The sequence below is a fragment of the Canis lupus genome, chromosome 9 (assembly GCF_003254725.2).
Source record: "Canis lupus dingo isolate Sandy chromosome 9, ASM325472v2, whole genome shotgun sequence".
NCBI classification, from domain to species: domain Eukaryota; kingdom Metazoa; phylum Chordata; class Mammalia; order Carnivora; family Canidae; genus Canis; species Canis lupus.
The window spans coordinates 49608786-49622139 of NC_064251.1; the positions used below are offsets into that span (position 1 = coordinate 49608786).

The following is a 13354-nucleotide window of genomic DNA, read 5'->3' on the forward strand; positions in this document are numbered from 1 at the left end:
GGAAGGCCGGCTCTTAAACCTGCCACCCAGCAACCTGTACCGATGTGTGGGAAGCAGGGAGGACAGAGCCCCGATGATGGGCCTTCTTCGGCCCAGGGTTCTGGATGTTGGCGGGGCGGGGGGGTGGGGTGCCTCTGGGGCTGGGGCACCAGAGCAGCACACGCCCTCGGCTCAGGGACCCTGCGGCCGCCTCGGCCCCCCACGGCCAGGGCTGGGGTTAGTGGCAGGTTGAGACACACACCCTGATGTCAACGCACCACAGCCCGCAGCTAAATCATACGAAATTCAAATTTCAGCGTCCATAAATAGTGTTCTTGGCAGCAGCCCCGCCTTGTGTTCCTACACTGCCCACAGCTGCTTTCTCAGGGACCCGGTGGCCCTTGCAGGGGACTGACCGATGCCCAGGGGCCTGACGGGCATCTGACAGGGGGCAGGGGCAGTCGGAGCCCCAAAGCAGAAGTGGGGCCCAGGAGCCAGGGGGAAGTTGTCCCCTAGGTGGGTGGCCGTGGGGCCTGGGTGAGACAGCAGGTCTGACTTCTGCAGACCCACTGTCCATGCGACCCTGGACATGGGAGGTGACACAGGCCCAACTGGCTGGCCTCCGGGTGTAAGGCAAGAGTTAGCCAGCCCCTTGGGGCTGTATGTAGAGGCAGCCATGGGCAGCCATGGACTGGGTCTGGGGAGGGTCCTTGGGACCCCCAGACAAAGCAGGGTCTGCAAGACGGGGATGGCTCTGTCCATGTCCCAATGCGGCAGGGACCAGCAGATGATCAGCTGGTGCTGCAGGGCACCCTGGGGCTGGGGTATGTCTCCTTCCCTCGCTCTCCCACATTTCCTGAGGTGGGGCTGCAGCACCTGGAGTACTGTCAGGACAAGCAAATGCCCCAGGGGAGTGCCCCAGGGGCTCTGAGGGGAGCCAAGCATTGAGCATAGAGATCAGAACGTGGGGCCCTGCCCTGGGCAGAGGGGTATGACCCCCGACCCTCTGAAGCACCCCACAGAGGGAGACAGACCTTGAACCCCTCCCTGGAGGTGGGGTGGGGGTGGCAAATGGAGGGTTCTGAGAAGGGGGGGAGGAGTCAGAGCGGGAGTCAGAGCCTCCCCCTCACACCTCCCATCTTGGAAAACCCATTTCAAGGCACAGGTGGGGGTGGGAAGGGCCGCCTCTCCTGGCCTGACTCAGTGGCCCAGGGAGGAGGCAGGAGGAAGGGCAGGGGACCCCTGCCCTGTACTCTGCCCCCCATCCCCCCCTTGCCAGAGCTCCCACCCCCTCCACCTGGTCTGCACCCCAGGGTGGCCGTCACTTCCTCCAGGAAGGCCTCCGGGCCCCCAGCCCCATCTCGGACTGTCATCACCCTTTGGAGGAGCACTTTGGGGCCCGGTGCCCCTGGCTGGGGACCCGGTGGGGCAGGGCGGCTGAGTGGGGAGACCGCGGGGCAGCTACAGACCCAGGCCGCCTGAGGAGGCCAGAAAGCTGGGCTGGCGCGCCGGCCCCCCAGCCCCCAGCTTCCGTAGCTCCACACCCCGCCCCCCCGGGCCCCAGGTGGGAGGCCCCCAGCCCCCTCCCGTCCTGGCGCGCGGGAAGGCGGTGCAGCCGTTGGCTTTTGAATCCGGGGCCGAGCCCTGAGTGGCCCTTTCAAAGCCGGCAGGCGGGGCCGTTCCCAGGCGCGCCCCGCCCCCGCCGCCCCTCCCCCCGCTTTCCCACGCGGCCCGGCCGCTGGCTGGTTCTCACGGCCCGCCGCCCCTCCCCCGTCTGGGAACGGCCGGGGTGCCCGGGCGGGGTGGGCGGCGCGCGGCGGGGTTCCCGCTGGGCCGGCCTGCAGGCCGCGGTCCCGGAGAGGGGCACCCCCCCTCCATGCTGCTCGACCGAGCCAGGCCAGGTGGTGGCCCGCACCTCAGGGGCAGACCTGGCCGCCACCGCCGGCTGCTGCCACCGCAGTACTGACCCCTCACTGGGGTCTCCCAGGTCTCCGCCCTCGCGCAGCCGGGAAGCCCAGGGCCCTAACGCCCTGACTTGTCAAATGCAGATGGAGACCCTACCCCAGTGTGAATGCAGAAAATAATGCCTAGCCCTCACCTGGAGACTGTTTCCGCCTGTACCTGACATTCCTATGGAGGGCCCAGCTCTCCCGGGCCCTGACTTGGGGGGTGCGGGACTGTCCCCTGTCAGGCGGTGGAAGCCAGGCAGGATGGCTTGGCCACCTGCGCCCCCCCCCACCCGCCGTTGCTCGTTGCTCGTATCAGGTGGCCTGCCTCCCTGCAGGTTAGGCCTGGCCTGCCCAAGGGAGCTGGGCCTCATCTACCAGCCCCAGATGGCCTGGGCTGGATTGTTGACCCTGCTGTCCCCCTGGGTCCAGGTCCCAAGCTGACCCTGGCTATTGGCTGGTGCACTTGGATGAGGAGCTTTCAGAAGCTAAGGTGCCCAAGGTAGAGGAGTGGACACCAAGTAGAAAGCCCACCTGCCTGTCCTGTTTGTGACCACTTCCTGGGGCTCAGGCCTACAACCCCAGAGGGGCCTGGGGGAGGGGCTGTGACCCCCCCCCCCCCATATGCACCTGACCAGGGGCTGGTTGTCATGTGTGCTATGTCTGGGCACTATGTCTGCCATCACAGAGACCAGCAGGTTGAGGGACGTCCAGGGAGGCCGTAGGGTGTTCAGCCCGGCCAGGGCTGGTGGGGCCCTCCATGCTGGTGGCCAGCCCTCCTTGCCTGCAGGCACAAGGACAGCTCTCTGGCTAGGGCCTCCACTCCCAGATCTGAGGCAGGTCCCCAGGAAGTCCAGGCAGCTCTCCGGTCCATGCAGCAGAAGGTGAACTGGGCTCGGGTGAACATGTGACATCCCATCCACTCACCTGGATACACCCCGTAACACAGGTCCTGTGTCCACACCTTAGAATACCCAGCCACATGCACTCCCGTTCACACCTCTGATACTGCTCACACACGGACACACGCTCAGCTCCTCTGATGCCGGGTGCTGAGGAGAAACACACCTGCAGCGTACCAGCTCTCACACACGTGGGCACATCCAGGCTTCATGGGGATGCGGACCCACTACGTGCCCCAGCACCTGGGCCCCTGCCCCCTAGGGACCCCGTGCAATGCTGACTCTGCCAGGCCTATGCCCAGTCTGTGGAGATGTTGTCCTGGCCCCACGGAGGGGATGGGCAGCAGCCAGTTCAGGGAGGGGCTGGGCCCCTGGGAACTGCCCTTCCTGGACGTGGGGGCAGGGCAGACATTGGAGCGAGGCCCCTGCAGGGCTGCCGTCCCAGGTCACAGACCTCAGCGGTGGAGGTCACTGGTTGGAGGGCCAAGAGGCTGCTTCACAGTCAGAAGAGCATTATTGTTGGGTTTGTTGGCATTTTTTAAGATTTTATTTATTGGAGCATGCAAGAGCACACAGGAGCAGACTAGTATGCACAAGCAGGGGTGGGGGTTAGGGGCAGAAGGAGAGGGAGACGCACATTCTCCCAACCCTAAGCAGGGAACCCCACGTGGGGCTCGATCCCAGGACCTAAGCCCAAGGCAAGTGCTTAGCTGAGCCACCCAGGCGCCCGTCGTTGTTGGGTCTGGAAACCTTCCCACACAGGCCAGTACAGCACCCCCTGCCACACTCCCCCCAGCAGGGTGGGGATGACTCCCCACAGATGCCCTGCGAACCTCAGCTGTCAGCCAGACCCACTGCAGCCACGAGCCTGCAGGGTCTTCCTTGGCAAAGCTGGCCGGTGTGCGGGTCAGGGAGAAGGCCGCAGCTCCGCAGCCGTGCTCTGCCCCGGAACCACATCTCCTTGGGGGGCAGATGGCTCAGGGCCTCACAAGGCATTGCCTGCAGGGTGTGGGAGCGCACGGTGTGGAGTACACCCAGGGGGCTTCAGGCCGAGGTGTCAGGCTAACACCCCGCGGCCAGGAGTCTTTCATCCCAGCCCTCCGGCCCTGCACCCGGCACCATTTGTTGGGGTGGCTCTGCGGGGGTGGGTCACGGTGCATGAGCCAGCCCAGGAAAGCCTGGGACACAAGTGTGGACGGTAAGGGGAGGTAGCTCTCGGCAGGGACCAAATGGGCAGAAAACACTGCGGGAGCCATACCCCTGTGTCCTGCAGCCCCTCCAGGGCCCCCCTCCCCTGACGTGAGCCTTGGAGATGCTGGCCCCAGGAGAGGTGTGCCCTGGGAAGGTGCCGGAAATGGAAACTCTTCTCCTTGCCATGCTAGCTTTTCCCACCAGGTGGTGGGATGAGGGCAGGTTTAGTTTCTTCTTTTCTATGCTTTTCTCTCGTTCTCCCAATTTGCTCTAAAGGAGCAAGAAATGGCCTGTTACTCTAGAGCATGTCACAGCTTCTGAGCCGAAGCTCCCATCCGCCCTGCCTGTGGAGTCAGAAAATCCCAGAATGCAGCCTCCCGGGGTAGGGGCTCAGGGCCGGACACATTTGCCATCCAGCAGGAGTAAGGTTGCTGTTGTCCGCCAGTTGTTCGGCCCCCAGGCTGAGTAGTAGCCCCAACAGCAGGGCACTCTCGTGGCCTGGGCCCAGTTCCCAGCTGGGAGGGGGGGCCCTCGCACCCCACTGTGCCAGGTGCCCACTGGGCAGGGAATTGGGGGCAAGTCTGCAGTGGGGGCAGGGAGCCACCCCACATCCTTCTTGCTGCCCCGCCCCCTTGGGAACACGGGGTCTCTGCCAGGCCCCATGCCTGGTGAGCCCCAGGTGAGGCTCACATCCCACCCTCCTCTCACCCTCAGCCCCCGACTTGCTGAGGCTCAGGGCCCAGCAATGTTTATAGGCCACCATCAGTCCCCAGGGGACAACGTCCCACTCATGGGCTCATCCTGGGAAGCCCCCAGGGAGCCAGAGGGTCCCAAGTAGGGACGGCTGGCGGGTGTTGGCCCTGAGCAGCTGCAGGAGCTGTGGAACCAGGCAGGCAAGTGGCCCCCTGACACGGGGACACCAGAAGCCTTCCCGGCCCCTCCTGCCCCCTCCCACCCAGCCGGGCTCTGGGGGTGGAGACCAGGCTGGACCCACGGGACTGGACCACCCAGCCCTTGTCTGGGCCTCCCCAGGACCCCCACTGCCATCTGCCTGGACCCCCTGGCATCCCGAGCTAGGGTTTGGCCATCCCACAGGGAAGAATGGGCATGACTTAGGTAGTACCTGCTCACACAGCTTCCCCTGGGGGTCCATGTGAGGACCCTGGTGCGATACCCTCAGAATGAGTGGGTGTCAGGAGGGGGCCTCTGCTGGACTGGCACGGGGCCCGCGACGCAGCCCAGGCTAGGCTGTGAGCCCCGAAGAGCAGCCCCTCAGCCTTGGTGAGGGTGGCCACTGCCTGCCCACAGCAGGTGGTCAGAGGAGAGTTGCTGGGCCCGGGGATGGGGGGTGGGGGGTGGGGGGGTGGGGGAGTGGTGGGGGACGACCGAGATGGAGGAGAGGCTTTCCTGCAGATTCGGAATGCAGGGCAGAGAAGGGGTGAGTGCACAGAACCGGCTTTTCCAGCTGGAGGTGGGGGTAGGGCAGGGCTCCCAGGGCCCTACGGGGTGACAGCAAGGGCCCTGACAGTGGGCAGAAGCCGTGGGAAAACCTGCTCTGGTGGTTCCCGAGGGTGGGGCCAGGTCCTCGCGGATGGCACCGGCCGTTTGTCTGCTCAAAGTGACTCAGCATGAGCTGGCCACCCCGCCCAGGTGTGCACCCCAGGCCTGGGCCCGCGACAGGCTCCCACCCCACTGCCTGGGCTCTGTCTACACCTACTGGCTCTGACCCCTCAGGGAGCCTGGCCAGGGAGAACGTGGACCTCCGTGGGGGACAGCCCTGGCTGCCAGAGACTCTACTGCCCTCTTGCTCTCCATCCTTCCCCAACCAGGCCTGGAGTGACCACAGGTCAGACCTGCGGCCAGCACTCCGTCTGCACCCCTGCCCCAAGAGGGTCCCTGGATCCGTGTGCTGGGGGCCAGGCCCCGCAGTGCACCCCCTGCGCCACAGGCAGGCCCAGGGTCCGGGTGGCAGGGGCAGCCGAGGGGAGGATAGGAGGCCCCCCAGAGGCAGCAGGAAGGGTCCTGCCCAGGCTCGGCCCTCCCGGGCCCCACCTAGGCTGCCCGCCCACACCCACAGAGGCGACCCCACCCACCCAGCACTCCCAGGCCCTGGCTCCTCGTGCTGGATGTGGAGCCACGAGGCCACAGGTAAAGCAAGCTCAGTGTCGAAAGGCCCGTGGGAAAAGGGCGTGTGGGGGCAGGGAGGGCACCGCCTCTGACATGGGCACCTGGGGCTCCAGGGACCCATGGCTGCCGCCTGCCCTCCCCAGAGGCCATGTCCTCCAGGAGGGGGCCAAGAGCCATCACATGTGTGCAGGTCAGGGCCCCCCTCCCAGGGCCTGGGAGCCCCCGGCCCAGCTCCAGCTCATTGTCCAGAAGGCCCTGACCAGAGTGCACGTCTCTGCGGCACCCCACGCCTACCTGCCTGGGAGCCAGGTCTCCAGGCACCGACTCCTTCCCCACCTCCCCCTGGGGGTCCTGGGGCCCCTCACCCTGGCAGGTGGCAGGCTGTGCCCAGGAGCCCCTGACTCCACCAGGGTTGTCGCCAGGTCAGCAGGGCTGTACGGAGCTCCCCACAGCATATCCCTGGCCAGGCTTCCCACAGCATATCCCTGGCCAGGACCCCAAACAGGAGCAAAAGTGACTTCCGTCTCGATCGCTCACCAACATGGCCATTGAGAAACACGGACACTGAGATGGCCTGGGTCCCCCCAGACCAGCAGAGGGGCAGCTGAGGGGCTGCTTACCTGAGCCTTTGATGCTGGGCCCTGTGTCCCCCACCACAGCCCAGCCCAGGGCCTGGCTTTGCCCTCAAGACTCTGGGGTTGGGGAGATGATGGCAGAGTCCCACAGGGTCTCAGGAGCCAGAAGAGGCTGCCCAGGGGCTGTGAGGATCCAGTCCAGTCAAGGAGGGCTCCCAGGAGGTGGTGTGCCCTGTCTTGCAGGGAGAGGAAGGGATGTGTCGTGTGTCTCTGGCCAGACCCAGCACTGTAAAGAGCATGAGGCAGCAAGTGGGCACGTGGAAGGGTTCCCACCTGGCCTCAGGATCCCCTCTGTCCTCAGGCCTGTAACTGTGACCGGTACCTGAAGGTCTCCAAGGACATGATGAGGCAGCTGGTGCGGCTCGGCAGCCCCCAGGAAGATGCCCACAGCACAGGTGTGTGCGCCCCACGGGGTTGGCCATAGGCTCTGTGGGGTCTGGGGATGGGGCAGGGGCCCAACCCCTGGATGCTCCTAGGGCTAGAGCGCCAGCTGGCGGATGGGCGGAGCTCAGCACCTGCAGAGGCCACAGGCCCAGGGGCATGAGGCCCAGACACACAGCCCCTCAGGGTGCTGTCATCCACGTCTCCCCAGCAGGGCAGGCACACGTGCCATCGTTCCCATGCACACGCTGGGGTGCACATGCAGGTGCTTGCACACCTGTGCACTGAGGGCACCTGCAAAGCAATCTGAAGGCAGACGAGCCCTGGACAGACAGGAAGGAGGGCAAAACCCAGATGTCCCCCCAACTAGGGGCCCAGCCTCAGTTTCCATTCTTGTAAAGCTGGAAAGAAGAGGGTACAGAGCCCCCGGAGACTTTGCAGTTGTTGCCCAGGGCAGGGGTGTGCCCTGCCGCTCCCAGGCTCAGTTAGGGGCAGGGTAGGATGCACAGGGACACTCCCTGGGGGCCAGCCTGAGGCCTGGGTGCCTCTCCAGGGTCTGGGGCCAGAGCAGGGGCCACCCACTCAGCAGGTATGCTATCCCCATGACCTGTGTCCAACCCCCAGGGCTGTTGGCTCTTCACAGTGTGGCCTTGATGTGTTTGGGGCCCAGGAGGGGAGTAGAGCATGCGCAGTGCCCTCATGGACCATGTCCTCCGCAGGCTGTGCCCTCCGTGGGCACCCAGGGCTTCCGTCCCCTCAGGGCCTCTGGCACCCCACCCAGAGGCCCACACCTATGCTGGAGTGGTGGACAGGCATCCTGTAGGCCACCTGGTATCCTGGGGGCCTCAGGTAGAGGCTGAGGGCAGACCGGCCAGAGAGGAAGGCCAGGTGGAGGTTGTGGCCACGCTGGGCTCCCCAGAGGCAGTGGGGCTTGGGTGGGGGGCTCATCCAGTCAGGCCCCGGCTGTGGTCTGCCTGGAGCTGCCTGTGCAGGAATGTTTGCTGAGCACAGTATGAAGGTCACCAGAACCCGGAGGACACTGCCCTCACCCATGCCACTGCTCCTCTGCTGCGGCTGCCCTCAGCCCTATGCCGTGGCCTGGCCACCTCCCTGAGGGCCAGTGGGCCCCGGGGCCCCGGCTGCCACAGTGCGGGCTATTGGGAGCTGCACTCCTAGGCAGGGCAGTGGCTTATCTGCTCATCACCACAGAGGGATGCTCCCGCCCCCACCCGCTGTTCCCAGGCCCCCAAGTGCCCTAATCAGCCAATCTCACGCCCAGAACTTGTTTCCCAAGGACCTTTGAGCCCCAAGAACATTCCAAGGTGTGAGTTCCCATGGGAGGGGCCCAGGCTGGCACCATGGCTCCTCAGCCCCCTGCCCTTCGCCCTTTCTGCTAAGGGTGGTGGAGAAGCTGGGCACTTGGAGGTGCCCTGTGGGCCCAGAGGCATCCAGGCCCTGTTCTGGGGACTGTCCCCGACGTCCTGGATTGATTCACAGGTGACAAGGCTGACCCGAGTGAGGACTTACAGGATGCAGGTGAGGTCACGTGGGGCTCCTGACACCCATACCCAGCCCAAGACGGTCTGTGTGCTCAGTGAGGGGTGGTGTGCAGCCCCAGTGGGGAGAGCCAGGGGTCTGTAAGATGAGGCAGAGGATGAGGTGGCACACACGCCCAAGGCTGAGAGCTCAAAGTGGCCCCGACACCTGCAGGCGACGCCCCCGACGAGGCCCCCAGAGGGGGCTACACCTCTCACCTGTCTTGCCGCTGGCTGGAGGCGGCCGACCTGCAAAGCCACGCGCCTGCCACCCTGGCCAACGGCACCCGGCTGCAACTGGCGAGGGTCCCGGAGGGCGTGCTGTGGCGGCCAGACTTGAGGCACTTCTACTGCTGCTCGGGCTGCGGCAAGGTCTTCTGGGAGGGCTCCCACCTGGGCCGCGTCACCTCGCACTTCAGCGAAGTCCTGAACAGTGCCGCCGGCTCCCAGAGGCAGCCCAAGCCCCCTGGCCCAGCCAGCGGCCCCCCAGCACAGCGCCCCAACCCCACTGGCCTGGTCCCCTGGGGTGGGCCGAGGCAGGACACCCTGACCTACACGGACCCAGTGCCCACCCCAGAGTGCTCCAGATTGCCAGCAGGACCCCCCGCACAGAGCACAGCTCGGGGGGACACGGTCTGCCCATAGTCAGGATGCTCACACCCTGAGGAAGGTGGGAAGGACATGCCTGGTAGAGGGCACTGCATAAAGGCCCAGGTGTGGGACCCAAGTGGCTCCCCGTCCCCAGGACTCTGCAAGCTGCAGGAGGTGGGGGACACACAGGCCCCCTGCGCCGGTGGCCCACTCCCTTTGCTGTGATAGCAGACGCACTCCCCACCCCACTAGCCCATTCTGTTGGCCTCCCCAGGCCTCCCCTGCCTTCCCTTCCCCCAAGCAGGTCCCAGCCAGGCCAGCCTCAGGACCCTCCAGCTCCCCCTCCAGTCCCAGGGATCCTGCTAGGCAGGCTCTTCAGGCCAGATGTGGGGGGGCTTCCTGGGGTTAAGCCCCAGCCCCACCTGGTGCCTGAGGCAGGGCAGCCCCCCTTGTGGAAGACATCCATGTGTACTGGAAGGCCGGGGCCTGGAGGGAAGGCAGCGCCTCTGAGTCTGCGACCCTGGCCCCCCGCTGGCCGGAGCTTGACCCCACAGGCCTCCCCCGGCTCAAGGCTGGGTGGCCTCCTCTCCTGCAAGAGGGCAGCAGCTGAAGCCCCAAGGGGCCCCTGCACACAAGAGCCCCCTCCTCAGCTTCAGGAAGCAGCTGCTTTTCCACCCACCGGAGGGAAACTGAGGTGCTGGCACCCCAGGGCCCTGCAGGCCTCACTGCCAGGTGGGTGGGGAGAGGAGCCAGACTGCATCTTGCCCTCGCTGCCTCCTCCTGGCTCACCCCCCAGGAATGTGTGCTCCCCCCCTCCACATCCCTTTCCTGTCCTTCCTGCCTTGAGCGGAAACCAGCTCAGATTTGGCTGAGGAGCCCAGGCGGAAACCTCGGGGGCCGCTGGGGCTGGGGGCTAGAGCAGGGCCGCCGTCTGTGCCCCGAGTGGGTGCACCTGTGGGCCCAGGTACCAGGTGGGCTCTGGCCATGCCCCAGGCCAGGGTCAGGCCACAGGGTGTGCATGCAAGGGCTCCTCCCGCAGGCCGCACAGACGTCCCACCATCTTCCCTGTCCTCTGCTTCCCCGGAAGTGCCCACTGGGCTCCGGGGCATGCCTGGGCTGGCTGCAGCTGGTGCCCCTGCTCAGATGGAGAGGCCAGGAGGCCCCGGGGACAGGGCCAGGCTGAGTGGGCATTGTGTCTGGGCCAAGTGTGCACGCTGGCCTTCTGGTCACTGCTGGGCTGTTGAGGTGAGTGGGTTGGCCAGGCCCCACCAGAGCCAGGCACCCTCTGTGGTCTGGGTGCTGCTTCCTAGAGCCAGAGCAGCACCGAATCCTGTCCTAGGAGGCAGCCCAAGCTTGCTCCTCCCCAGGGGGCCAGGAGGAAACCCCCGGGGGTGCTGGCCCCCGCTGCCCACCCCCCTGCTTCCTGGAGACTCTGCCCTGAGGCCCTGGTGTCAAAGGCAGCTGGTCCTCAACAGAAAAAGGCCAGAGCAGGGGCAGCACGGGGAGACCAAGTGTCCTTCTTGCCCAGTACCCCTGCCCCGGGTGCCCCTCACGGCCTCGCCTGTACCATCCCACCTGCCTCCCCACCTCCCCAGCCCTCTGCCACCCAGCCTGGCTCCGCGGCCACCCTGGTCCTGACCATCCGGGGTCAGGCCAGCAGCCTCTTAAGGCCCCACCCCAGGCCAGGGGTCAGGCACCGTGCTGGCAGGGTGGGCTGGGGCCCTGGTGCCAGGCGCTGCCCCGAGCAGCCGGTGGGGCAGGCCAGAGCTGCGCAGGGATTGTCTGCCCCAGTTCCTGCCCTGGGCGTCCTTCCTCCGCTCTGGCCGAGGGCTGAGTGTTTGTTATTTGATCTCTATCCTCTCGGCCCTTCTACCAGGTGTCTGGGCTGCTGGGAAGAAACACTCTCCTCTTTCCCACGCTCCCCGACACATTTTAATGAATTAGCTGGAAGCCCCGCCCCCGCCCGTCCGCCCGCGCGCCCTCCCTCCCCCGCCTAGTGCTTAAGGGGGCCGCAGGCCCTGGCCCAGCTCCGGCCGCGGCCTCCCCTGCGGCCCTCCCCCGCCGCCAGGCTCTGCCAACGAGCTGCCGGCACCCACTGCTCCGGCTCCTCCCCCAAGGCCCTGCGGGCGGCACCCCTGCACCACATCCTGGGAGCAGATGCAGAGGACCGGCCTGCCTATGGAGCCCGGGTTCAGGCGACCCCCACATACCCGGGGTCAGGGCTTTCTCCCCCAGAGCCAGGGAAGCGCCTGCCTGTTTGTGGAAGTGAAGACAGCACTGAGAAAAGCTGCAGATGCCCAAGGGGGTCGCTCGGCGCCCAGGCAGGGCCTGGCCAATGGCAGGCTTCTCCCCCTCCCTCCAGGGCATTTGGAACAAATGTCCTCCTTTCTCGGAACATCCCTTGGGCAAACATTTAGGAGGCAGTGCCCTGCAAGCCCTTCTTCCCCTCCTGTCCTAGGATGGGGCAGCCCCTAGGGAGTGGGCCAGAGCTGCTCAGAATGCATTGACTGCCCTGCCACGGAATCCCATCAGCCCCTAGGGACAGTGTGACCCTCACCTGAACTCCACAATGGCGGGCCCAGCTGCACCTGTCTGACTCTCACCCCGAGCCCTGCGCGTGTGAGCCTCAGGCCAGACTCATGGCCACTGTGGCCACGCCGCCCCGGCTGGGGACACCCAAACCACCGATTTAATGGCTTGCAGTGGCAGCCGCGCATTCCCACACGCAGCTCACAGGGCCCCTTTGTTTGCCCTCCCTGACGCTGGCGCGGGTATTCCTGGGACTTTGTTCCCAGGCTCTGCCTGGGCCCAACAGGGTCTCTGAGATGCCCTTCTTCAGGTCAGGTGACCTGAGCCCACCTGGGCCGGGGCCTGGCTTTGAACGAGCCACCCTCGGGGGACCGCCTTGGGCATGGCCAGAGCTGGTGCACGTTCCCAGCATGCTGCCCCCATGCCCAACCCTGTTCCAGGGAGAAGCAGACAGCAGGGTGGCATGTGCTGCCTAGCGTCCCAGCCCTGCAGAGGGTCACATGCTTACCACTCCGACGGTCACTGTCCAGAGGTTTCTGTGGGCCCCGGTGGACAGGGCCTGGCCCTCTTCCCTGGTGCTGGGGTGGTTGGGGGCCCCAGCTTCAAGGTGTCCACAGTCCAGCGGCACCTGTTCCCAGGCCCTCTTACTGGACCCAGGGACACTTCCTGGTAAGAGGAGTGTCCTGATAGCAGCCCCCTCCCAGGTCACACCCACAGCTGGCCCTAGCGTAGGGCTCTGTGGGGCACTTCTGCGGGGGGAAGCCAGGCCTTGCAGAACTGCTGGACCACCAGCTGGACCACTGGCCTCAGGGAGACCAGCGAGTAGGACTCCGGGAGCTCTGGCTGCCAGGAGGGCCCTGGAGGGTCAGCTACGGTCATGTCTCAGCTTGGCAGACTAGAGGCAGCCAGTCCTGGGTTGGCCTTGCCCAGTTTTTCCTGTGGTTTGGCTGTGACTCTTCTAGGGCACAGAGCAAGATGGGGGTACCACTGCATGTGTGCAGACACTCATGGGCCCCCCCAGACAAGACCAAGCGGGTGGGCTCCCCAGATAAGGCTCGCAACTGCCTCCTGGGACTGGAAACTGGTCTCCTCCTGCTGCCCAAGGCCTGCTGCTCCGAGACTCATTCCTGCCCAATTTCCAGACACCACAGCCCAGCTATAAACTGTAAAACCCTAATGAGGAAATTTGGTGGCAGTATTAGAGCATCAATAAAATATGGGTTTACAGTTTGAAAATGAGTCATTTCTGTGTTTCCCTTCCAAGCAGCCCTTGGTGGCTTACCTGGGGCTGCTCATCCGGCCAGGCCTTGCCTACTCCTGCAGCTGGAGGTGGCCCAGCAGAGGGAAACAGACCCTGAGGTCCCACTGACTGACCTGCCCCCTCTGGAGGAGCGTCTGAGCCGGGGTGGGATGTAGAGGGGCAGCCCCCCCAGCCTCCTCAGGTGGAGAACCTGCTCCTTCATCAGGGCAGGGCCTCAGGGTTTGTGGAGTCAAGGCGGGGTCACCCAGGCCGCCTAAGAAGCCTTCCCCCCCACCCC

At 65.6% G+C, this 13354-nt stretch overlaps 1 protein-coding gene across 21 annotated transcripts in view; it reads left to right on the forward strand.

The window, feature by feature from the left end:
• EXD3 (exonuclease 3'-5' domain containing 3) overlaps positions 1–13052 on the forward strand; it is an 81110-nt gene extending 68058 nt beyond the window's left edge. For 20 of the 21 annotated variants that reach the window (XM_049114914.1, XM_049114917.1, XM_049114918.1 and 17 more), the window contains 3 exons: positions 7082–7175; positions 8659–8697; positions 8872–13052. In XM_049114914.1, coding sequence (XP_048970871.1) covers positions 7082–7175; positions 8659–8697; positions 8872–9341 — 603 coding nt within the window. In that variant the 3' untranslated portion in view covers positions 9342–13052. The remainder of the gene's footprint in view (positions 1–7081; positions 7176–8658; positions 8698–8871) is intronic. The other variant, XM_049114916.1, reaches the window with a different exon arrangement.
• The last annotated feature ends 302 nt before the right edge of the window (positions 13053–13354 follow it).